The sequence below is a fragment of the Panthera tigris genome, chromosome F2 (assembly GCF_018350195.1).
Source record: "Panthera tigris isolate Pti1 chromosome F2, P.tigris_Pti1_mat1.1, whole genome shotgun sequence".
In the NCBI taxonomy this organism is placed as follows: Eukaryota; Metazoa; Chordata; class Mammalia; order Carnivora; family Felidae; genus Panthera; species Panthera tigris.
The window spans coordinates 57,476,270-57,503,300 of NC_056676.1; the positions used below are offsets into that span (position 1 = coordinate 57,476,270).

At 34.3% G+C, this 27,031-nt stretch overlaps 1 protein-coding gene across 3 annotated transcripts in view; it reads right to left on the reverse strand.

Annotated features, from left to right (window-relative positions):
- CSMD3 (CUB and Sushi multiple domains 3) overlaps positions 1-27,031 on the reverse strand; it is a 1,242,212-nt gene that overhangs the window by 1,079,664 nt on the left and 135,517 nt on the right. For all 3 annotated transcript variants that reach the window (XM_042973241.1, XM_042973240.1, XM_042973239.1), the window contains exon 2: positions 23,064-23,286. In XM_042973241.1, the coding sequence (XP_042829175.1) occupies positions 23,064-23,286 (223 nt within the window). The remainder of the gene's footprint in view (positions 1-23,063; positions 23,287-27,031) is intronic.

Here is a 27,031-nt window from a genome sequence, read left to right on the forward strand (position 1 = left end):
AAACACACTGCAAGCCAGGATAACAACAACTTTTGAGTGAGCCTTAACAGAGATTTGAACAAGTGGGAAGCTTGGCGGGCCACAAAAAAAAGACATGCTCCTAAACATCCGTTCAAAATGTGACCATGTTGTGTAATTATTCCTGTTAGTCAGATATATGATTATCTCCCAACAAATAAATATAATATGTATACGTAGATATACATATAATTAACATAAATTCTGCTCTTGCTACATTTTCCTCTAGATTATACCCTTTTTTTTGTCAACTTCACACTAAAAGTTCTTTGTATACACGTGGTCTGTCATTATAGTTTCCATTTCGTTTCTTCCCATGCTTCCCTGAACACTTCTGCTTCAAACTGATTTTTGCCCCCGTTGCTAGGAAAGACTGCTAGAAAAAACAACTTTGATCAGTTTTAAATGATCTCTATGTTTTCAAGCCCCCTGGGCAATTCCTAACTCTCACTGAACTTGAGGGTTTGGCCTCAGCACCTGCAGTAGGTGTTCATTGTGCATCCTTCTACTTTCTACTTTGCTCCTAGGACACCTTGCTTGTTTTACTTCCTCTTACTTCCCTGGCCTCTTTCTGACCTCCTTGGTCTCTATGGAGTGGCCATACGTCAGTCCTTAGACATCTTTTCTCCCTCAGTGTATTCTCAACTAAAGCCATGGTTTTAGCCAGCTCCTTTCTTCCCTCAGCTCTGGATTTGTATATCCAAATGCCCACTTGGTATTTGCTAGTTGTGTGCCTAATAGGGCTTTTTAAAAGTAACATAACCAAATCAAACTTATTTCTAACCTCATCCCAACATGATCCTGCTCTATCCATTTCATTCAGAAAAATATAACTAGATTATTTTAGCTTTTCATACAATAAAATTTTTAGACTTTTCTTTGATTTTTTTTCAGGTATTAAATCCACACCCTCAGGAGTGGCACATAAACCTAAGAAGCTCACTCATTTACCAATGAACACTTAGATTGCTTCCGTATCTTGAGTATTATGAATAACGCTGCAGTAAACAGGGTACATATATCTTTTTAAATTAGCGTTTTTATTTTCTTTGAGTAAATACCCAGCAGTGGAATTCCTAGATCATATGGCAATTCTACCTTTAATTTTTGAGGAAACTCCGTACTGTTGTCCACAGTGGCTGCACCAATTTGCATTCTCAAAATAGTGCATGAAGGTTCTTTTTTTTCTCCACATCCTTGCCAACATTTATTATTTCTTGTCTTTTGTTTTTTATCCATTCTGAGAGGTGTGAAGTGATATCTCATTGTGGTTTTGATTTGCATTTCCCTGACGATTTGTAATATTGAGCATCTTTTCTTGTATCTGTTGGCTAGCTACAGGTCTTCTTTGGAAAAAAATGTCTATTCAGGTCCTCTATCCAGTTTTTAATTTTATTACTTGGTTTTTTGGTGTTGAGTGATGTAAATTCTTTACATATTTTGGATATTAACTCCTTTATCAGATGTATCGTTTGCAAATATCTTCCCCCATTTAGCAGGTTGCATTTTAGTTTTTTTATGGTTTCCTCTGTTACGCAAAAAGCTTTTTATTTTCATATAGTCCCAGTAATTCCTTTTTTGCTTTTATTTCCCTTGCCTTAGGAGACATATCTAGAAAAATGTTGCTATAACTGATGTCGAAGAAATTCATCTATGTTCTCTTCTAGGAGTTTTATGGTTTCAATCTCCTATTTAGGTCTTTAATCCATTTTGAATTTATTTTCATGTATGGTGTCAGAAAGTGGCTCAGTCCTTGTGACCTGCAATAACATGGATGCACCTAAAGGGTATTTGCTGAGTGAAATAAGTCAGATTGAGAAAGACAGATACCATATGATTTCACTCATATGTGGAATCTAAAAAACAGAACAGCAGAATCAGGGCTGTAAATACAAAGAACAAACTGATGGCTGTCTGAGGGGAAGGGTGGTGAGGTGGATAAAATAAGCGAAAGAGAATGGGAGCATAGACTTTTAGTCACGGAATTAGAAAAGTCAGGAATAAAAAGTACAGCCTAGGGAGTATCGTCAGTGATACTGCAATAGGGTTGTATGGTGGCAGATGGTAGCTGCACTTGTGGTGAGCACAGCGTAATGTGTAAACTTGTGGAATCACTGTGTTGTACATCTGAAACTAATGTATCGTTGTGTGTCACCTGTACTCAAAAATGTTTTTTCAAGTTCAACCTCATGCAACAAGAAGAATACAAATTCAAACCATGACAGTATTTTACAACCAATGGATTGTCAAAAGTTAAGATTTCTAATAGCTGTCAAGTGTTGAATAGGTCCAGTATAGAGACATTATACATTGTAAATAATTTATTATACATTGTTAGTAGTACTGTAGAGTGCTGTGACTGGTTGGGAAAACAATGAGCTTTACATAAATTTGAATAAATTTGAACAATTACATCTTCTGTATACATTGAATCAGCCCTTCACTCTGAGATCTAAGAGAATCTCTTCTACCCTGTTCCCTAAGAAGTATACAAGTTTATTCGTAGCCACATTATTTATGTAAGCAAAACTGAAAGCGATACAAATGAATGTCTTCTAGAAAATAGACAAAGAGCATTATATTCATAATTGAAGTGTAGTATATGCATAAGACTGAATGAAAACTATAATGGTATGCTATATATTTCATAAAACTTAAAAAGAAGCAAAATTAAGCTTTATGTTGTTTAGAGATACATTAATGTATGATTAAACTATAGTTTTTAAAATTAAGGATGGCCTTTATACAGGAATATTTTCCCGTCTCCTGGTGAGACATCAGAGTAAGGCCAGGGAAGGTATAAGGAAGAAACAAATATTGGCACTCTCTTGGTTAAGTGGCAGGCTTATGAGTATTCATTCTAATACAATCCATCTTAAATTGTATGTCACATTGTTATATATTTTTATATACAAAATTATTTTTATTTTATTTATTTTTTAATATGAAATTTATTGTCAAATTGGTTTCCATACAACACCCAGTGCTCATCCCAAAAGGTGCCCTCCTCAATACCCATCACCCACCCTCTCCTCCCTCGCACCCCCCATCAACCCTCAGGTTGTTCTCAGTTTTTAAGAGTCTCTTATTCTTTGGCTCTCTCCCACTCTAACCTCTTTTTTTTTTTCCTTCCCCTCCCCCATGGTCTTCTGTTAAGTTTCTCAGGATCCACATAAGAGTGAAAACATATGGTATCTGTCTTTCTCTGTATGACTTATTTCACTTAGCATAACACTCTCCAGTTCCAAAATTATTTTTAAAAGAGAGTAAAAAGTATTTAGAACATTCATGTGGAAATATAACTGACCCATTAAATGGTGACTTAGTACCAGTGTCTCAAAAGATCTGGTGAGCAGTGAGTTGTATTAATATTGCTGTTCTTTTTGGTTATTTTCCAGCACTCCCATCTCATCCAAAAATAATTTGGCTTTTGTAATTAGGAAAAATTATGTTTTAAATGAATGAAATGAGGTTTCTATGATTGATTTATGAATTAAAACATTACCACAAATATATTGATAGCCACTCTGGCAAGTTCCATATTCTGTGCATTTTTTAGTTCTATTCACTAGTCAGAGTATCACATTTACATAAGGATTCTGACATTTTGTTTTGATTTTCAAATAGTTCAAAAAAGCAATTTTATTTTATTATTTATTTTTATTTTAGAGAGAGAAAGAGCATGAGTGGGGGATAGAGGCAGAGGAAGAGAGAGAGGGATCAGGTCATGATCTCACAGCTTTGTGGGTGTGAGCCCTATATCAAGCTCTGAGCTGATAGTGCAGAGCCTGCTTGGGATTCTCTCTCTCCATCACTCTCAGCCCCTCCCCCACTCACACCATGTCTCTCTCTCTCTCTCTCTCTCAAAATAAATAAACTTAAAAACAATTTTTTATTTTTGTTATTTTTTAATTTTTTAATGTTATTATTTATTTTGAGAGAGAGAGAGACAGAGAGAGTCAGAGAGAGAGAGACAGAGATGTGAGGGGAGGGGGAGAGAAAGAGAGTGAGCCGGCCATGGGGCTCAGTCTCAAGAACTGCAAGATCATGACCTGCACCAAAATCAGTTGGTTGCTTAACCAACTGAATCACCCAGGTGCCCCCAAAAAAGCAATTTTGAAAGAAACATATAATACAAATATAATGCATTGATTTTAATATCGGTGAAAGATAGTTAACAATGTTTAATCACTAGATTTTGCCACTGATTTGTAGTCTTTAGTTTGTTATATGTGTGTGTAAACTTTATGATCTGTTCTGCTTTCCAAGATTAATGTTTTTAAATCTGCATTTAGGGAGGAACATTATTTAGAAACTTATCATGTATGTTTCTTGAATGCTTCATTTTTTTTTTGTCTTCCCAACCTTTATATCCCAATTTAGTAATATAATATTTTATAAAATCAAATTAAAAATTTTATTTTATTTTTTATTTTATTTTTTTAATTTTTTTAATGTTTATTTATTTTTGAGACAGAGAGAGACAGAGCATGAACGGGGGAGGGTCAGAGAGAGAGGGAGACACAGAATCTGAAACAGGCTCCAGGCTCTGAGCTGTCAGCACAGAGCCTGACGCAGGGCTCGAACTCACGGACCGCGAGATCATGACCTGAGCCAAAGTCGGACGCCCAACCAACTGAGCCACCCAGGCGCCCCCAAATTAAAAAATTTAAATACCATTTTTGAATTTATATATAGTTAACTTCTGATTTTTATGTAAATATACCCATTTAAAAATACAATTGAATGTCTTTGGGATTTTTAAAAAGATAACCTGCATAACCATGCACTTAATCATTATGCATTTTTCTATTGATAAATTTACTTTTTTCCTACATAAGCTCAATATCTTCTACATATCTTAAGAACATCAAACTCTAAGCATTTATGAAGGAATAGTTCCTTATTTTATACACAATAATTTTTATGACAAAGATACAGCTTTGAGTACGTATCATGTCATAACAGCATATAGGTGATTATTTTTAATGTGGACTTTTATATAAATATGGGCCTTTTAATGTTCTTGACCTTTTAATTTGCATTTAGTAAAAAGACTTTGTAAAATAAATGGTCAGTAAAATATCTGATTATGCAGTTGTAGTTTAAAGTAAATCTTCTATTCAATCATTCTAAAATTAGTGTAGTTGAAAAATGTAAACAAACATAACTAATGAGTTGTGCTATTGAAATTCAAACTTCAGTCTTTTTAAAATCTGTTTTTTATGATTTTGAAGACATTGATCTTTTTGAGATTTACTTATCTGTCTAATAGGCATATTGGGAAGAATATCTGAAATGATATTATGAGAATTGTATATAAATAGCCTGACATAAAGTGTATATTCAGAAAAAAATCTACCTTTCTAATAGATACAGTATATCTGTAGCTTCCCTTAGAATATTATATATTAACAAATTTAGATGAATTCACAAAGAATTCATCTGGGATGCCTAATTTAAAAATTCTGTTTAGGGTTTTAGAATGCTGTATGTAATTTTCTGTTATTGAAAACATGCTGTTTATAAGAACATCTAGTTGCTTTCTGTGAGAAAAGCCGTAGTTTGATTATGCCATTTTACAGATGAAAACACGAATGTTTATGGAGAGTGACTTGCAAAAGAAATATCGCTAGTTAGTGACTTATAACGCTATGTATAGTTTGCTTTTAAAATATCAGTGCTGTTTTTCTGAAAGCAAGCTAACGAAAGTAAACCTTTCACAGATTTGCTATAAAAGATTGAATAAATGTAATTCATGGAACAAAGCGTTTAAATTTGCTTCTTGACATCTTTTGTTTTATGATTTAACCCCTGTTTTAATGGTTTAATTTAGTCTGTTCTCCACTAAAAGCCACCTCGATTCTTTCTGGCAACATGCCTAGTATGAACAACAAATGATTGTGTATGCTCTTGAATCCTTGCCTTACTCAGATTTGAAAGAGTCTTTTATGTTGACAAAAAGTTCTAGAAACCCCGACTGTCCTTGAGATCTCTCCAATCATTAATCTGAATGCTCCAAAGTGAGAAATGATATCAAATGAGAAGAGTCATTAACTGCCTAAGGTGCATCAAAATTTTAATTGGTTTTTTTTTCCTAATTCACTTGCATGCCTTATGGTGATGCAATAAGTCTTTAGTGAATTAAAGTGTTGGAGAGGAGGACACTAGCCCCAGTATAACATCCTTTTCAAGCATGTTCATAGAAAAACCCACTTCTACACTCAATTTTTGTGTTTTCTGAAGTCTGTATTTTTTACACAAGGCTATCACCAAGATCATCCATAGTTGGATTAGCAGTAAGCAAAATCCACATTGCCATTTGGAGATCTCATTAATATTATATATAAATAAGAAAAACCTAGTATTGCTTCTCTTTATTGAGTAAACAGTTATTAATATCATATGCAATCTACATATACATACAAAAAACACATACAAATCATCTATGCCAGTAGGTCAAGCGCTTAGGGCCTCTGAATTTCATTATACAAGAGAGATAATCAGGATACAAGGACTGGTTGCAACTCTGAAGTCTTCAGAGGCAGGAGACTGGGTTGGGTTGTATCATCTAAATCAAACCTGACACGCTGAGATGGGGACTTGGGAGTAGAGTTAAATCAAGGATGTACTGCCATACAAGTACTGCATACCCTATGGCCATTTGTTTTTATGGTCTAACAAGTCGTTTAGATATTTTCTAATTAATATTTGTGGGAAAGTTGTTCTCTACCTCAATATTATACTTACAGGAAAGACACAGATCATTGCATTGCAGTCTAAAGAGAAGCAATTGGGATGAGGAGAGGTTTTAACATGAGTATTAGGAAGTTATATGGGAAATTGAGGAAGCAAAGGAGAGAAAAAGAGATAGGATTAATTATGTAAGAAGAGAACTATAGTGGTTGCTCAGGAATATTTATGGGGACACCACCAACATTTTCTGAAGGAGGAAGGTCAACCAATTGCACAAGTGGGAACTCAAGCTATAGATTGTTCTTTATTAATTTTAATTACTATTCATTATGTCTTACGCTCGTGGATTTTGTGGTTATGTCAAGAGTCTAGTGAGTGTGGGGCGTCTGGGTGTTTCAGTTGCTTGAGCATCGGCTCTTGATTTCAGCTCAGGTCCTGATCTTGCAGTTTATGAGATCAAGCCCTGCATCAGGCAGCATGGAGGCTGCTGGGATTGTCTCTCTCTGCCCCTTTACTGCTTGCTCATGCACTCTCTTTATCTCAAAATAAATAAATAAACATTTAAAAAAAAGAACTTAATGAGTTCATAAAACTAAACAAGAAATTGCAACAGGATATATATTATGTCTGTTATATTTATCCCTCACAGTACTGAGAAAAAAATATTGGGTAAATAAAAGGATTTTCAATAACAATAAAGGAATGAAGTTCAGAGAATTTAATCACAGTAATGAAGTATATTTTATAACTACAACCAAGAAGGTATAAATTATAGATAATCACAAAGTAAAAAACAAACCAACTAAAGGGGTAGCTTTACAATAGAAATAGAAAAATAAGATAGATCTTCCTCTAGCAAAATTTAGTTGATCAAGTAGTCATTTTTAAAAGCTACTTGAAATATGTTTCATTGGAGCTGTGCTCAGCAGCATCCAATATAATTTATTGAATTGTCAGTTCTAGGATTCCTTAATAGGTAGGCCATCATAATTCTTATTCACTATAATACCACAGGGAGTAAAATGAACATAGACTTCCTTACACTTCTGAGGTTTATCATAGACCTAAATGTAAAGGCTAAAATTTCTAAACTTCAGAAGAAAGTGTAGGAGAATCTTTTTCTGTCGTTTGTCAGACTAGAGAGAAAAACAAGATTTTAAAAATTAATTGGATTTTATCAAAATTAAAAATTTCAGCTCATCAAAAGATGTGGAACAAAATGAAAAGCAAATTAAAATTGGAAGAAAATATTTGCAATGTATATATTTGTCAAAAAAAATGGTATAAAGATTGAATAAGGACTCTTATAATTCAATAATATCAAGGCAAATCAAACATCCCAATTAAAAACAGGCAAAATATTTGAACAGACATTTCATAAGACATATCAATAAATGCTCAATAAGCACATATAAAAGTGGTTATAGCATTAGAATATGCTATAAGGAAATATAGGAAATGCAAAATAAAAACAGAATAAGATTGTCCACCTTGAATGTTGGCAATGATGTAGAGCAATCAGAACTCTTATACAATGATGGCAGAATATAAAATAGGACAACCACTTGAAAAACCTGTTTGGGGGTATTTTTATGATATGACACATAGATTTAACCAATAATCCAACAATTCTACTACTAGGTATTATTCTAAGACAAATGAAAATGCAATCACAGAACTACTTCTATAGGAATATTGATTGCATCTTTATTCTGAATAGCTCCAAACTTAAAAATATCCAAACTTTCACTAACAGGAAAGTCAACAATTCATGGAATGAAATGTTACTCCACAACAAAAAGGAATAAACTGTTGACACAGCAATGTGATTGAATCTCAGAAACAATATGCTTAGAGAGAAAGCCAAATACAAAAAGTACATATTGTAGCAATCAATTTCTATGAACATAAATATTGAAGGGGCCAACTAATCCATGGTAAAGCAAATTAGTACAGTGGTTCCTTGGGAAGGTGTAGGGATTGACTGGAAAGGAATACAATAGGACTTTCTGGGATGATGAAAACATGTATGTTAATAGAGATGTGGATTACCTGAGTTTATGACTGTTTCACAAAACATAATTGTACACTTGAGATCTGAATATTGAGCTGTAGAAAATGTATGACCCAATGATGAATAAAGTTTTGATTCTAACATATATTAACTTAATTCAAAATTCTCATTCTATTTAGTCAACAATGAGAACAAGATGTGCATATGTAAATATATATGCTTTAAGTTTTTCTCTATTGGTTTAGGACCATTATCTGAGAAGTAAAAGAATTGTTTAGGAAAAATGAAATGATTTTGACAGACTCACGTAATTATTTAGATGTCTCATTGTTTAACTTTAAAAAAGACTTTTGTTCTTCACAATCCCGTTATATTATCAAGTGTGTAACTTGGTGAATTTGAAAATTTCAAAAATGAATTTTTATGATATGGTTTTGGTTATCTGAATATTTAGTTTGCTGAGAATGGACATAGGCAATATTTATTTTCATAATGATGTTCTCTTTACAGTTTAAAATTTAAACCCTAAATCACTAAGTAATACATATCAGAAAAATATTCTTGAAATTTGGAAGAGATAAAGGAACCAGAAAAAACTAGTTTTTTTCTATGGCCTGTGGGTATTCAAGGTAAAAATCTTATAAATCAAAGACTAGTAAAAAAAGGGAAAAGCTTATCATACCCCATTACCATGAGAGAATCACAGATGTCATTTTGGTGTAAATCTTTCCCAGTTGATAAATAAACAAACAGATATAAATGCACAAGCTATCTTTTATTATTATACATGCTGTTTTGTGGTCTTTATTTTTATTCTATCCAGTAATCTATTGTGAACCCTTTTCCACCCATAAAAAATTCATATAAGATTTGGTATCTAATTGCTACATTTTGTCCCATGGTTATTAATCATTCTCTATAATAAGACATTCATGATTTTGTTATTTAAACAAAGCAGCAAACAAAAATCTGTATGTAATTTGGGGAGTGAGATGTTTATTTTATTTATTTATTCATATTATAGTTAATAATTATTATTTATGAATAATATAATTTATTTATGATAAACTCCTGGATACCTAATGTAGGACAACCTAATGCTGTTGTCTTTCAGAAACAGTTTATAGACTGATATTACCACTACTCATGCAGGAAAGTACCTAAATATCTTCACCAATGCTGTTTACAGTTGTTTAGGTCTTAGTTTTATACTTGAAAAATATTACATTGCTACCTACTTTTGTTTTTTTATTTTTACTAGTTTCTTATTTTATATTAGTGATTTAACATTTTTCATTTTGTAAAAAGTTTACATTTTGTAAACTCCCTGTGCATATATTTTTGCACATTTCCATTTATATGACTATAATTTTCATATTTTTAAAATTTAAGTACATCAAGACTTCGTATCTTATACATCTTGAAACTTATGTTCCATGATAATATTTATTTTCTTTGAAGTATATTGTGATCATAGAAAATTTATTTATTCATGTTATCACATCTTGTAATCTCTTTAGTTTTTATTAAGTTTTATAATAACAGGAAACCTCTCTCTTCCCTCAATAGCTTCTATATTTCATCTTTTGTTTGGCTGAGTTGATATAAAGTTTGTTCCAAATTCTTTCTACTCTTAAATCAGCCAATACCATATCCTTTAATTATTGTTATACATTTTTATTTTACAGTTTAGTTTAAACTTTCTATTCCTATATTTAAATATTTTCCTGGTTATTCATGTGATTGATGAACTCATATATCATTTTTTTCAAGCAAACCAACATACACTAGGAATTTTGAATGAAATTGTATTATAACTTCAAAAAATAAGAGCTTAACAAAATGTAGTCTCTTTTTTTTATTTCAAAATTTAATCTTTGTTCCCATGAATATAGTGTAGCTATCCATTTTCCACTAGTGGCTTTCAGCACTAGAATACAAAATTTTTTATCATAAATGTTCTGCATAACATTGAGTTCATATCAACATTTCACTAATTTTACTGCTATTTGTAATATATTTGTGAGTTTTCTAAATGATGGTTGATGAGATAGTGACTCTAATCAACACACTTAATTTTCTTTGTATATTTCCAGTAAATTATCTAAGTTTTCTATATATACAATCATAAGATTTATAATCAATTAAAATTTGGTATCTTTTTTCAGTAGTTTCATACATATTTCTGTATGTTTATATCATTTGATTTTTGATAATTTATCCTCCTCAGTTGTAATTATAGCTTATACTTCCCTTTTCTCTGATTTTAATGGCAAAGAAGTTATAATTATATTGTCCTTAAAACCATATAAGCAAAACTGACCATCTATATGCCCTCTTTAAGGAGCAGCTGAAGTTAGCCATGAGGACTAATGCACAGCAAAGTTAAATAACACTAATGCACAGTGTTATTTAATTTAAGAGATTAAGAGATATTCTATATTATATTTTGGGATCATCTCTTTGGTTTTGTTATAAGGGTACTATCAAACCTACACTGTCAAAAATTTCATATGATTTTGGCTCCTATAAAGCTAATTACATCTTTCTTCCTTTGAATTATTGACAATGTGAATATTATCTATTATTATTAAGCCACCCCAACATTTCTATGGTGATTATGTATTATTCTCTGATTGGAGTTTTATGTTATGCTGATGTGTGTTTACCTGTTAAAGTGCTGGTAGCAGCATATCAGAGATATAAAAGATTTTTATGTCATTAGGGTTCAGGAAAAATTTCAGATATTGAGAATTTTCCATTTCACAAGAATTTAAATAATTCACTTCAAAAAATATTCATAAAAATACATTTTGAGGGGCGCCTGGGTGGCGCAGTCGGTTAAGCGTCCGACTTCAGCCAGGTCATGATCTCGCGGTCCGTGAGTTCGAGCCCCGTGTCAGGCTCTGGGCTGATGGCTCGGAGCCTGGAGCCTGTTTCCGATTCTGTGTCTCCCTCTCTCTCTGCCCCTCCCCCGTTCATGCTCTGTCTCTCTCTGTCCCAAAAAATAAATTAAAAAAAAAACGTTGAAAAAAAAAATTAAAAAAAAAAAAATACATTTTGAGCAGTTATACTGTTATCTATTTTAATTTTCTCAATAGTTTTTGTATTCTTCACTCCTTTTAAATATAAAAAACATCACTATTTTAAGTAAAATAATTTTTTCTTAAAATGGGATGGAATAGAGTTGTGTATAATAGTGTTGCATATTATGTAACTCATTATTCATGTGATACCTACTTATTTCACAGAATTCACTATATCAAAAAACAGTAACTTTTTGTTAGTTGTAGACAGTGTGGTTTCCACAGAGCAGCTTAAAGTGATCATTTCAGATTATAAAATATAACAGGGTCATGGTTTGTGGTAATTACAAAAAGGTGACTTTACTGGTTGGAAAAAATTGCAAAAGGTCCCCCTTATTATGAATGTATTGTAAAATATGTCTTCTTTCCCCACACTGACATAGTACCCTGGGTTGGGGTAGGGGCATGACCTTGGCTGAAGTAACACAGGCTGGATTGCTGGCTCTAGGGCCTGACAACTTTGTGCAGTGTACAAAACTGACTATGTTGGTGATGGCCCAAGTTACATCATGTCACATCAATACTTAAAACTTTCTGATGGCCTTTAGTTCACTCAAAAAAACCCAAAAAACCAAAAAAACAAAACAAAACAAAACAACAAAAAACAGTCTTTAAAGTGGTCTGCCAGACTCTAGTGGCCTTGCCCTATTACATCACTTCTCAGGCCTCATTGTGTACTCATCTTCACACGCATGATCCAGAATTAGGATATTGCACTTGTTGTTCTTTTTCCTTGGAAATCTGTCACTTCCATCATCTCTTCCCAGCTCTCTCTGATACCATTCAACTTGGCTCTGCCATTTAGAATGGCAAATTTGAGTGACATCATCATGGCAGAATAAAATTTTTCTACTCTCTTCCCCTAAAGAACACTGATTTAGATAATTGTCCAAGGATGAGAGACCATTTGTAGAAGTCCAAGAATCCAGCAGAGGTGTTCCAGCACATCACTGAAGCAAAAAAATTTAAGATTGGATGCATTAAAGATGATAACAGGAATAGTTTCACGTTATCTGTGTTATTCTTTCCTCAAGATAACACAGCTGAGCCTTCTCAGCCTTTGATTTCTTTCATGGGAGAAGTGAGAATATGTGAGTGAAAGCCCAGATGTCCCCAGAATATTTGGGGACAGAGATCAGCTGGGAGCTTGGAAGATATGGCTCTCAGAGGCCACAGAGGTAGGTAGAGTCTACTTATTGCATCATGGACTCCATCAGGAAGCCTTCCCATGAGCTGCTCAGGATGCCTCACCTACAGATGTTCCACCTGACCCGTGCACCTGCAGCACTCCTCACATCTCCACCAAACTGACCCACAAACCATGATAAATTCTCTGTGTGTGCTTCTGATGGCACTGAGGGCAAGTCTTTGCATATGGCTAGTGAATATATGCAGGAAGCTGCTTTCCTTTCAGGCCTGGGAGAAATTATTAAAATGAGCACTTAGCCCCACCCTGCAGAAAGCAAAAGTGAGGCTGTCATCACCTGGCCTTGCTTTGAAAAATTGAGAGAAGGTACACAAGAATAAGAATTTCACCACAAGAGAGAACAAGAAGAGTAGGGAAACAAATGCAGTTGAGAACATTAGAAGGAATGGACCAAGCAGAAGAAAGAACCTCTGATGTAGAAGACAGGTCCTTTGAAATTATCCAGCGAAGAACAAAGAAAAAAGAATGAAATGAGTGAAGAAAGCCTATATAAACTATGGGATACCTTACGTGACATATAAATATATATATATACATATATATATACATATATATGTATATATATATCCAAAAGAAAAAAGGAAAAACTTATTTAAATATTATTTTTTAATGTTTTAAATGTTTTATTTATTTTTGAGAGAGAGAGAGAGAGAGTGCGAGTAGGGGAGTGGCAGAGAGAGAGGGAGACACAGAATCTGAAGCAGACTCCAGTCTCTGAAACTGTCAGCATAGAGTCCAACACAGGGCTCGAACCCATGAACCATGAGATCATGACCTAAGCTGAACTTGGACACTTAAATGACTGAGCCATTCAGGTGCCCAAGGAAATAGCTTATTTAAGTACTGGCTGAGAACTTCCCAAATCTGAGGAGAAATTTTGAGAAATTTTGACACCCAAGTTCATGAAGCTAATAGGTAATGTCAAAATTTCAACCTCAAACAGCATTTCTCTGAGACACAGAATAAAACTGTATAAATCAAAGAAACGGAATTTAAAAGCAGCAAATAAAAAAATCCTCATACAAAAGGATACCCACATTGGGGTGCCTGGGTGGCTCAGTCAGTTAAACGTCCGATTTCGGCTCAGGTCATGATCTTGCAGCTCGTGAGTTCGAGCCCCGCATCTGGCTCTGCGCTGACAGCTCAGAGCCTGGAGCTTGCTTTGGATTCTGACTCCCTGTCTCTCTGCCCCTCCCCTGCTCATACTCTGTCTCTCCCTGTCTCAAAAATAAATAAACATTAAAAAAAATTTTTTTAAAGGATACCCACATAAAGCTATCAGTAGATTACACAGCACAAGTCTTGAAGACCAGGAGAGAGTGGAATGATAAATGCCAAGTGCTGAAAGAAAACAAAACAGAACAAAAACAAAACCAAAAGAACCTGCTAACCCAAGAATACTATACTAGGCAGTTATCTTTCAGATAAAGGGACATAAAGATGTCCCCAAGGAAACAAAACATGAGATGTTTACCACTACACCTGGCTTACAAGGAGTTCTGAAAAGAGTTCTTCAAACTGAAATGAAAGGATGCTAATTAGTAACATGAAGAATTACGAAAATGCACAACATTCTGCAAAACATAAGTATATAGTTAAATTTATAATACTTTAATATTGTAAAATGGTTTTACCAGTGTAAAGACTTAATTCTCATCTCTAATTAAGAGTTAACTGTAGTAAAAGGTAACGGACCAAAGTATTACAAATAAATATAGTTGCAATGATTTGTTAATGGATATGTAATATTAACACCTCTGCTACTCCCTGTGGTTTGTGTGTGTGTGCCCGGGGGGGGGGGGGGGGGGCTTGTGACATCAAAAACAAAACGCTGGGGAGGGGATTGAAAGGATAGAGTGTTTATATGCAACTGAAGTTGTCATTAGCTTAAAATACACTACTGTGTGTATAAGATATTTTAAGTAAGCCACATAGTAATTAATCAGAAAGCAAAAACCTACAGTTGATACACTAAAGATAAAGAGAAGGGAATCAAAACATACCACTATGGAAAATTTTCAATTCACAAAGGAAGACAAAAGAGAGAGGATCAAAGGAATTACAAAAAAGTCAGTAACAGTTAACAGAACAACAGTCCTAAGTACTTAGCTACCAACAATTATTTTAAATAATGGATTAAATTCTCAAAGCACAAGGCATAGAGTGGCTGAATGTGTAAAAAAGAAGACCCAACTGTATGCTGACTACAACAAATATACTCAGTTTAAAAATACACATAAACTTAAGGTGAAGCAATAGAAAAAAGTATTCTCTGGGAATGGAAACCAAAAGAGACCAAGGTTAGCTATTTTTATATTAGATTAAAATGGAGGTTAAGTCAAAACTGTAGTAAGAGGCAAACAAGGTCATTTATAATGATAAAAGAGTAAATACATCAAGAACATATAACAATGTGTATAATATATACACAATCTCTGAGTACCTAAATATATTAAGCAAATATAACAGATCTGAAAGGAGACATACACTACAACACAATAATAGTAGGAGACTTCATTACTCACTTTCAACAATAGATATTCAGACAGAAAAACGTTAAGGAAATACTGGACTTGACCTATACTTTAGATCAAATGGAGCGACCAGACATACAGAGAACACTCCATCCAATGGCAGAATACACATTCTTCTCAAGCATACATGAGATACTCTCTAAGACAGATAATAGGTTAAGTCACAAAACAAGTCAATAAATTAAAAAAAACATGAAGATCATATTAAGTATGTTTTTCAAATAAAATAATATGAAACTAGAATTCAATAACAGGAGCAATGCTGGAAAATTTACAAATAAGTGTAGCACACTCCTGAAAAATTGATGGGTCAGGAAGAAATCAAAAGGGAAATTTAAAAAATCTTGAAACAAACAAAAATGGAATCACAGTATACCAAAACTTATGAGCTAAAGCATAAGCAGTTCTAAGAGGAAGTCATAGTGACAAATGCCTACATTAAGAAAGAAGATCTCATATAAACAACCTAAATTTACATCTCAAGGAACTAGAAGAAGAAAAACAAAGCAAGCCCAAAGACTATCAGAAGGAAGAAAATAACAAATTTCATAAGATAAATAAATGAAGGGCTCCTGGGTGGCTCAGTGGGTTGAGCGTCTGACTCTTGATATCAGCTTGTGTCATGATCACACGGTTCATGGGATCAAGTACCATATTATGCTCTGTGCTGAGTGGAGCCTGCTTGGGATTCTCTTCTCCTTCTCCTACTACCCCTTCCTTGCTGAAACTCACTCACTCTCTCTCTCAAAATAAAGAAATAAACATTAAAAATGAAATAGAGACTAGAAGCACAACAGAAAAGATCAACAAAACTTAGAATAAAACTTAGGTTTTCTGAAAAGATAAACAGAATTGACAAAACTTTAGTTGGACTAAGAAAAAAAAGCAAAAATTCAAATAAAATCAAATGAATAAGGAAACATTATAATCAATACCACAGAAATTCTAAAGATTGTAAGAAACTATTATGAACCATTATTCCCCAAATAATTGGATAACCTAGAATAAAATTTCTGAATAAAAGCCCATAACGGGATGGTTTCACTGGTGAAATCTACCAAGCATATTAAGAATTAAAGCAAAACCTTTTATACTCTTCCAAAAATTTGAAGAGGAGGGAACACTTCCAGATTTTATGAGGCCACCATTACTCTGCTATCAAAGCCAGATAAGGATACCATAAGAAAAGAAAACTACAGGCCAATAACCCATATGAATATAGATGCAAAAATCTCAACAAAATAGGAATTTAGCAAACTAAATTCAAAGGCACATTAAAAGGATTATACACCATGATTTATCCCTGGGATGCAAAGGTATTTTCATATATAGAAATTAATCAGTGTGTTACACCACATTAATATCATGAAAGATAAAAATTTATAATCATTTCAGTAGATACAGAAAAATCCATTTGACAAAATTTAACATGTACTCCATGATAAACATTATTAACAAATTAGATACAAACATAGAATAGACATAACTCAAATAATAAAGGACAACCCCACAGCTAATGTCATACTCAATGATGAAAAGTTTTCCTCTAAGTTGTGAACAAAACGAGGTTGTCCACTCTCACCACTTGTATTCAATATAATATTGGAAGTCCTAGACAGAGCAATAAGGTAAGAAACATAAATAAAAGGCATCCAAATATGGAAGGAAAATGTAAACCTGTCTTTGCATATGATAATGATCTTATAAACCGAAAATCCTATAGACCCCATCACCCTGTTAGAACTAATAAACTAATTCAGTAATGTTTCAGATAACAAAATAAAAAGTCAGTTGCATATGTATACCCTAAAAATGAACTCTATGAAAAAGCAATAAAGGAAACAATAGCTTTACCCTAGCATCAAAAACAATAAAATACTTTGGAACCAATTTAACCAAGGAAGTGAAATACTTGTACACAAAACTATAACTTTGATGAAAAGAAAAATTACAGAAGATACAAATAATTGGAAAGCTATCCCTTGTTCATGGATCAGAAGAATTGGTATTATTAAAATGTCCATAATACCCAGAGTTCTTCCATCTCAAAATTCCAATGGCATTTTTCAGAAAAATAGGAAAAAAAAATCTTCAATGTGTATAACCCACAAAAGACCCTGAATTGCCAAAGCAATCCAGTAAGAACTAAAAGAAGAATAAAGCTTAAGCTTCCAGATTTTGAACTTGCAAAGCTACAGTCACTAAAACAATAAGGAACTGGCAAAAACAAAACAAACACACACACACACACACAAAAAACAGAAAACAGACACATAGACCAATGGAATAGAATTAGAGAGTCAAGGAAGAAACCAACCCCCACACACAACCAAGTAATACTGGTAAGTGAGCCAAAAATAACCAATGGGGAAAAGATAGTCTCTTTAATAAACTGTTCTAGGGAAACTGGATAAACATATGCAAAAGAATGAATTAGATCCCTTTCTTATTCCCAAATAATCCGATCAAAAATGGTCAGAGGAGGGGTGCCTGGGTGGCTCAGTCTGTTGAACCTTTGACTTCGACTAAGGTCATGATCTCAGGGTTTGTGGGTTTGAGCCCTTCATTGGGCAGTGTGTGGACAAAAAAAAATGGGCAGATGACTTGAATAAACAATTTGTCAAATAAGTCACACAGTGCTCCATAGATAAATGAAAAGTTACTTGATATCACTAAATCATCAGAGAAATGCAAATCAAAACTACAATGAAATATCACCTCACACCTGTTGAAATGATTATTATCAAAAAAGACAAGAGATAACAAGTGTTAGTGAGGATGCCAAAGAAAGGGAACACTTGGGCACTGTTGGTGGAAATGTAAATTTGTTCAGCCACTATGGAAAACACCATGGATATTCTTCAAAAAATTCAAAATAGAACTACCATGTGATCTAATTTTCCACTTCTAGATACATGTCCAAAGGAAATGAAGTCACTATCTTGAAAAGATTACATTATCATGTTCATTGCAGCTTTGTTTACAATAGTTAAGAGGTGGAAATAACCTAAGCATCCAAGGATGGATGAGAAGTCCACCAGTAATACTATACAATATCACTTATATGTGAATTCTAAAAAAGCCAAATTCAGAGAAAGAGAGTAAAATGTTTCCAGGGATGGGGGTTGGGAAAATGTGAAGATTTTGGTCAAATGTTACAAGTTAACAGTTATAAGATGAAAAGTCCTGGGCATCTAATGTATATCATGTTGATTATAGTTAACAGTAGTGCATTTATATACTTGACATTTGCTAAGAGAACAAATCATAAATATTCTCACCACACACGGTAATTATGTGAGATGATAGAGGTGTTAACCTTATTGTGGTAATCATTTCACTATATCTATATCTATACCTATATATCTATATCTTTATCTATACCTATATTATATCTATATTAATATCTATCTCTCTATATATCTCAAATTATCATGTTGTACACCTTAATCTTACAAGATGTTATATGTCAGTTATTTCCATTAAACTGGAAAAAATTGAAGTCAACTCTCCCAACACTACCTCTCCCCCTCAGCTGGATTTCTGTTACTGTACCACAGTTGTTTATATTTACTGCCTACCTTCCCCAGTAAGAGTTTTTATATGTTCACACTTACCTGAATTATATATACCTTTTACTTTTAACATTATTAGCATTAATGAAAATTCTTGTAATTTAAGAAGATAAAATTCATGTCATGGGTATTTCTACACTATGACTATGACTTTATGATAACTACCTCCTTTTTTCAATGACTTTAGAAGTTATTTATTTAGAAAATTAAGCATTTTTAAAACTTAACTTTTTAATGTTTATTTATTTTTGAAGAGAGAAAGAGAGAGGAGGAGGAGGAGGGGCTGAGAGAGAGGAAGAGAAAGAATTCCAAGCAGGCTCCTCGGTTCAGAGCCCGATGTGGGGTTGAACTCCTAAACCATGAGATCACGAGCTGAGCCAAAACTAAGAGTCGGGCACTTAATCCACTGAGCCATCCAGTCATCCCAAAACTTAACTTTGTTTTTTAATTTTTTTTTCAACGTTTTTTATTTATTTTTGGGACAGAGAGAGACAGAGCATGAACGGGGGAGGGGCAGAGAGAGAGGGAGACACAGAATCGGAAACAGGCTCCAGGCTCCGAACCATCAGCCCAGAGCCTGACGCGGGGCTCGAACTCACGGACCGTGAGATTGTGACCTGGCTGAAGTCGGGCACTTAACCGACTGCGCCACCCAGGCGCCCCTAACTTTGTTTTTTAACAGTAAAATAAAAAGTGTGAATAGGAGCATTTTGACAATGTGACCTATGTTGTCTGTTGACTGGTCCCAGCATTCTTCATGTCACTTTCTACAACTGAGGTTGGAACAAAATGCTGTTTTTCTGTTTAATACTTTTTACCTAGGGATGGTGATATGAGGTTGTTATCTCAGTTAAAGCTAATGCTGTTATCTGAATTACTTATGAAAGAAAAAAAAAACATATCTCGTAGTAGGAGAATAATTAAATGAATTATAGTATAATTAAATGTAAGCATCTGATAATTTGATGCTAACAAAAAATCTAGTCACATGTGAAGTGGATGTATTTTAATGTAGGGAGATTGAATAAGGACATAAATAGCATAAGTAGGATGACCCTGAACATATAAATACATCTCATAGGATTAAAATGATTTTTTAAATTTTTGGCATAATTTTCTTATTTAGAAAATACGGTATTCACATAAAAAGTAAAGAAAGCTAAAATTACTTTCATGCATCAAGTAAACCAAATTGTTTCAAATACACCAGCCTCTTAATGGAGACCTATGAAGAAATTCTCTAATGGTGTGTTGCTTCAAGTACTACATTTAGCCTGCAATATCAATTTTTATTTAATAAATTAAAAATTCACAGGATAACAAACAGGATCATCAAAAATTGGAGTGTTAGATAATATTTTGAACGTATGAAATTGTGTTTGTCAAATCCAATGTGCCTCTCTATTTATACAAGCAAGAATGACAAGACCTACAAAGCATCTTTTCTGCATTATTGCAAGGCAAGTATAACAAGCCATTACAAAGTATCTATTGGAGCTCATGGAAAATAACAAAATATAAGTATCAATTTCCGAAAGATAGAGAACAGCAGACATACCCTAATGGCATGTATTAAGTGAGAACGGAGAGAAACAAAAAGCAAGAAAACGTGAGTGAAACAGACAGACACAAAAATAAATCAAACTGCCAGCAGCAGTTTCAGCTTCTAATCAAACAGCAGACATTGTATATAAACAGTCTGGAAGATGCTGTAGGTTACACACTGGGTTTTTTTCTCCCTAGTCTTGCTATTTAAAATCAGCTGTAACATTAGGTTTAAGCATGAACACCAGTGGATGCATTATGCATCCAACTGTGAGCAAAATGGTATAGAGTACATATTAGAGGAGAATCTATAAAACAAATACCATGAATAAGTTTGTAATTTATTTTTTGGTTTATATCTTTATATGTTATGTATGTTTAAAAATATTGGTTTTTATTATTTATCTTATTTGTTAAATTTTGTCAAAGGAAAAATAGACTTTATATCAATACATAAACCATGGAAATTATATATATTATTTGTGAATTATATATTTGAATTTTGTTTCTTTTTTTAACAAGCTTAAGCTCTGAACTGAGACAATTCTGGGTTATAGTGATGATCCTCCCTCTTGCTACTTTCAACAATTAACCTTGGGCAAGTAATGTAAGACTCATTTTGCTAATTGTAAAACATTGATGATAGAAATCTTTCCACATTGTTTGAGAAGTTAAATAATATAATGAACACAAAATACTTAGTAGTGTCCGGTACGGGTACTTAATACTAAGGGTTAGACTTACAGAGCATTCATTACATTGTAGTACACATAGAATCTCTGCAAATTAAATGCTATTATTCCCATTTACAAATTGGGAAAAAATGAATGAGAAGAAAAAAACTGATTTTCCCCATCTGACAAGGTCTTTTAACTTCCCAGAGGCCACAATTATTTCTTTTAAAAAAAGGAACAGAGATAAAATAAAAATGTGTTTTCTCATTTTCAAGGGGATCTGGAGAGAATAGACACTTAGGCAAACCATACTATCAGCGATTTTATAGTTAGAAACTACCAGATAGCACTGAGCGCTTCATTTCTTTTTTATATTTACACCAATTACATATTACATGCTGCTGCTGTAAAGAAAATATACACAAGTCTTTGTCATTTTATTTTTATGTACATCATTTTAGCAGGCTGGAAACTCTAAGAATTACCTTTGTTACTCTCTTTTAGCCTGTAATCTGATTGGACGTATATAGATGACAGCAGATACCTACCCGCCTCACCCACACACTCTCTAGTGTACATAGTGCTGTCTTTCTATTGTGACTCAGTGCTGTGTCATTAACAGAAGGCATTGTGTTTTTAATGATATTGGCCATGATGATGAAATAACTCTGTGAGACATGTCAGCTTTTCTGTATATTCTTAAACAGATATTAAAAGACTTTGTGTAAAGGGAAGAAGAAATTGGAAATACTCAGTAAATGGATGTATAGAAAAAAGCAAACAAACAAAACCCTCATCAGTAACCAATTTAGTGACCTTTTCTTTGCATAGTCATGCTGTTTGAAACAACTGAGGCATTTTTAACTATCATTCTGAGTGCACACATAGCCAAGTATGTAAAGACTCTTTAATCTTAGAGTTTATTGACTTAGATTATTTTGGATTAGAAGTTCAAAAACAGTTTACTACAGTTAAACATATACACACATTAGTTAAAATCTAGGACTAGATGAGATATGTTATATCTGGTAGTTTGAACTTGGTTGAATTACAGTTGATCTATATTTAAAAGGAGTTTTTGCTAAGACAGCAAAAATTTCTCACATATTTACTCTATTTTTCAAAAAGAAATTTTGAAGAATCACTTAAATGACAGGGTGCCAGCTAATGTCCACGCCTGTTTTATCGAGTGGCTTATAAATAAATAATTTCCTTTGTATGGACAAATGTAAATTTCCCAGTTGGTGACATTAAAGGGTCGACTTTTCAGATATTTAGATTTTATAAACCATACATATTTTATAAAATTAATGTCTTTTTATATGAATATTGATTTTTAAGTATTTCTGCATATTGTATATTAAAATTGGGTAGCCACATTACATGGTATGCTTTCACTTTTATCAAAAGTTATGCCCATAAGTAATGACACCTGAAAATAAGCACTTAACAAAAATAAAATACCTTTAGCCAATCTAAAAAGGTCACAATTCAATTTACATTCACTTTTTTGAGAGATAATATTAATATAGTATTATGAAGTCAGAGACACTGAACTAATTTGTTCATGAGATGATATATTTCCAAATTAACAATAATTAAATAGTGAATATGACTTTAATACAATTGTACCACAAATGTTAAGCACCCTGTGTGAAATAACATTTTACCCATAACATATTTCCCTCCATTCTTCCATTCAAATCACACTAACCTTGTCCTAAAGTTTGTAGGATGAGGATGTCCATCATATAAGGATAAGTAGTCATATTCTTCTTCTAGAGCAAATGACTGAAAAACAATTTGTATTCTATTTCGTTCTTCTGCTATTATTACCCATGTACAGTTTGCACCATTTGGATATCCATATGGAAAACCAGGGCTTTCTATAGTGCCATTAAGTCCTTTTAAAGTTCCACCACATGTATAAATAAATCCTGCAACAAAAGACAAATAAACAGATATTAATATTATATAAAGCACAAACAATTCAGGAGATAGATAATTTTGAAAAAGCCTTTTGTTTTTCCAAGACCTATGTTAACATAATTTTGTAAATGGCAAGAGCTAGGTGAATTACTTAATTTTATTTTTTAAAAAGATAAGACATAACAAACAAAATATTAAAAAATTTGCCATTTATCATGCATCTTGTGGCTAGTGATTATAAACCAGTCAATGAAGTAAAATTCTCCACACATCATTATCCATTTCGTGATCCAACAGACAAAGTCTTGAACATGATACCTTCCCTGAAGTAGTTTCCAGTCTAATTTTAGAAAACTATAAACAACATTAAAAATTTAATGATTTTAGCATGCATTTTGGGTCTTAAAAATTAACTCCACTTTGGGGCGCCTGGATGGCTCAGTCGGTTGAGCGGCCGACTTCCGCTCAGGTCACGATCTCACAGTCTGTGAGTTCGAGCCCCGCGTCGGGCTCTGTGCTGACAGCTCGGAGCCTGGAGCCTGTTTCAGATTCTGTGTCTCCCTCTCTCTGACCCTCCCCCATTCATGCTCTGTCTTTCTCTGTCTCAAAAAGAAATAAACGTTAAAAAAAAAAATTAACTCCACTTTTTCTTGGTGTAGCATGCTAAGTTTTTTTTAATGTTTATTTATTTTTGAGAGAGAGAGAATGGAGGAGGGGCAGAGAAGTGGGGGGCAAAGGATCTTCAGCGGGCTTTGTGCTAACAGAGAGCCTGATGTGGGGCTTGAACTCAGGAACCGCAATATCATGATTTGAGCCAAAGTTGGACACTTGATCGACTGAGCCACCCAGGTGCCCCAGCATGCTAACTTTTTTCTGTCCATATCTCTAGCATGTAGCCAGTGTGCCTTAGGAAAATCCTTCCCACCCTTGTACCAGGAGGATAAATGGTTCAGATCTAAAAAAACACTCTATGTAATCATTCAATCTTTGACCAGCATAGCTGGCTCAAGTTTAAACACAATCCTTAGCTAACCGTATCTGAGTGAAACCTAATGTTGGGGAGAAAATATATTGAAAATTTGAATCCTGGGCAACAGACAGCAGCCATCTTAAAAACTTCTATAATTCTATAGGAGTTCTAATTTTATGGAAGATATAAATTTTTGACAACTTGACTCTTGGAGACACCTAGAAAACTGAATATGTTTCTCAAAAAATTATGAATATGTACTAGTCTGTAGTCATATTGGGTAATGTTTAACTCTAAAATTTTTTTTTCATGAACTTCTATACGTTATTTTTTTTCAATATATGAAGTTTATTGTCAAATTGGTTTCCATACAACACCCAGTGCTCATCCCAAAAGGTGCCCTCCTCAATACCCATCACCCACCCTCCCCTCCCTCCCAACCCCCATCAACCCTCAGTTTGTTCTCAGTTTTTAAGAGTCTCTTATGCTTTGGCTCTCTCCCACTCTAACCTCTTTTTTTTTTTTTCCCTTCCCCTCCCCCATGGGTTTCTGTTAAGTTTCTCAGGATCCACATAAGAGTGAAAACATATTGGGGCGCCTGGGTGGCGCAGTCGGTTGGGCGTCCGACTTCAGCCAGGTCACGATCTCGCGGTCCGTGAGTTCGAGCCCCGCGTCAGGCTCTGGGCTGATGGCTCGGAGCCTGGAGCCTGTTTCCGATTCTGTGTCTCCCTCTCTCTCTGCCCCTCCCCCGTTCATGCTCTGTCTCTCTCTGTCCCAAAAATAAATAAAAAACGTTGAAAAAAAAAAATTAAAAAAAACATATGGTATTTGTCTTTCTCTGTGTGGCTTATTTCACTTAGCATCACACTCTCCAGTTCCATCCACGTTGCTACAAAAGGCCATATTTCGTTCTTTCTCATTGCCCTGTAGTACTCTATTGTGTATATAAACCACAATTTCTTTATCCATTCATCAGTTGATGGACATTTAGGCTCTTGCCATAATTTGGCTATTGTTGAGAGTGCTGCTATAAACATTGGGGTACAAGTGCCCCTATGCATCAGTACTCCTGTATCCCTTGGGTAAATTCCTAGCAGTGCTATTGCTGGGTCATAGGGTAGGTCTATTTTTAATTTTCTCAGGAACCTCCACACTGTTTTCCAGAGTGACTGCCCCAATTTGCATTCCCACCAACAGTGCAAAAGGGTTCCCGTTTCTCCACATCCTCTCCAGCATCTGTAGTCTCCTGATTTGTTCATTTTGGCCACTCTGACTGGCGTGAGGTGATATCTGAGTGTGGTTTTGATTTGTATTTCCCTGATGAGGAGCGACGTTGAACATCTTTTCATGTGCCTGTTGGCCATCCCAATGTCTTCTTTAGAGAAGTGTCTATTCATGTTTTCTGCCCATTTCTTCACTGGGTTATTTGTTTTTCGGGTGTGGAGTTTGGTGAGCTCTTGATAGATTTTGGATACTAGCCCTTTGTCCGATATGTCATTTGCAAATATCTTTTCCCATTCCGTTGGTTGCCTTTTAGTTTTGTTGGTTGTTTCCTTTGCTGTGCAGAAGCTTTTTATCTTCATAAGGTCCCAGTAATTCACTTTTGCTTTTAATTCCCTTGCCTTTGGGGATGTGTCGAGTAAGAGATTGCTACGGCTGAGGACAGAGAGGTCTTTTCCTGCTGTCTCCTCTAGGGTTTTGATGGCTTCCTGTCTCACATTCAGGTCCTTTATCCTTTTGAGTTTATTTTTGTGAATGGTGTGAGAAAGTGGTCTAGTTTCATCCTTCTGCATGTTGCTGTCCAGTTCTCCCAGCACCATTTGTTAAAGAGACTGTCCTTTTTCCATTGGATGTTCTTTCCTGCTTTGTCGAAGATTAGTTGGCCATATGCTTGTGGGCCTATTAACTCTAAAATTTATACAATGCTAGCAATGAATCTAGACTAGTCTTCAGTCGATTAAAGCTTGGATCCATGGTTGCAGAAGTTCTGATAAGAACTTCTTTGCTTTGATGTCATTTCCAAATCTGTGGGTTGTACATGAAGCTTATGTGCCATGAAGCTGTAAGTCCAAGATACTGAGCTAATTTGGGGGAGAGAACACTGTAGTACCCAAAGTGTATGTATTTGGAACTGTATATAGAAATACAGGAAATTTGGGGCTCCTCTCTCTGAGAAGGAAAGAGTATATGATATACAGGTCTGGATATTTTTGAAAAATAAGAGGAAACATGCATGAAAGATAGGAAGCCAAAGTTGTAGATTGTGGCAGACAGGGACTGATTTGGGATGGTGTACATTCATTCCTCACTTTTTTTTCTCTTGAGTTTTTTTTAATGTTTACTTATTTATTTTGAGAGAGAAAGAGTCAGCAGGGGAGGGGCGGAAAAAGGGAGACAGAGAATGCCAAACAGGCTCTGCGCTGTCAGAACAGAGCAACATGGGGCTGAAAACCACAAACCATGAGATCATGAGATGATCCGAAATCAAGAGTTAGACATTCAATTGACTGAGCCACCTAGGCACCCCGTTCCTCAGTCTTTTCACAAGTGCACCTTGCTTTTGCTAGGGGATCTACTTCTCTACCAAACAAGTATGCTTTAGAGTAGCTGGTTCTACTGACTTCTAGTGGTGAGGCTCAGGGAGGGATTAATCCATATAACTCTATCCTCCTACCCATATTTACTTCAGGAATCCACTCTGATTATCTCCATTCATGGCTAAGTCTTAAACCTGGGATATTCAGTATTGATACAAAGTACTGTTCTTGGGATTTTTTTTTTTA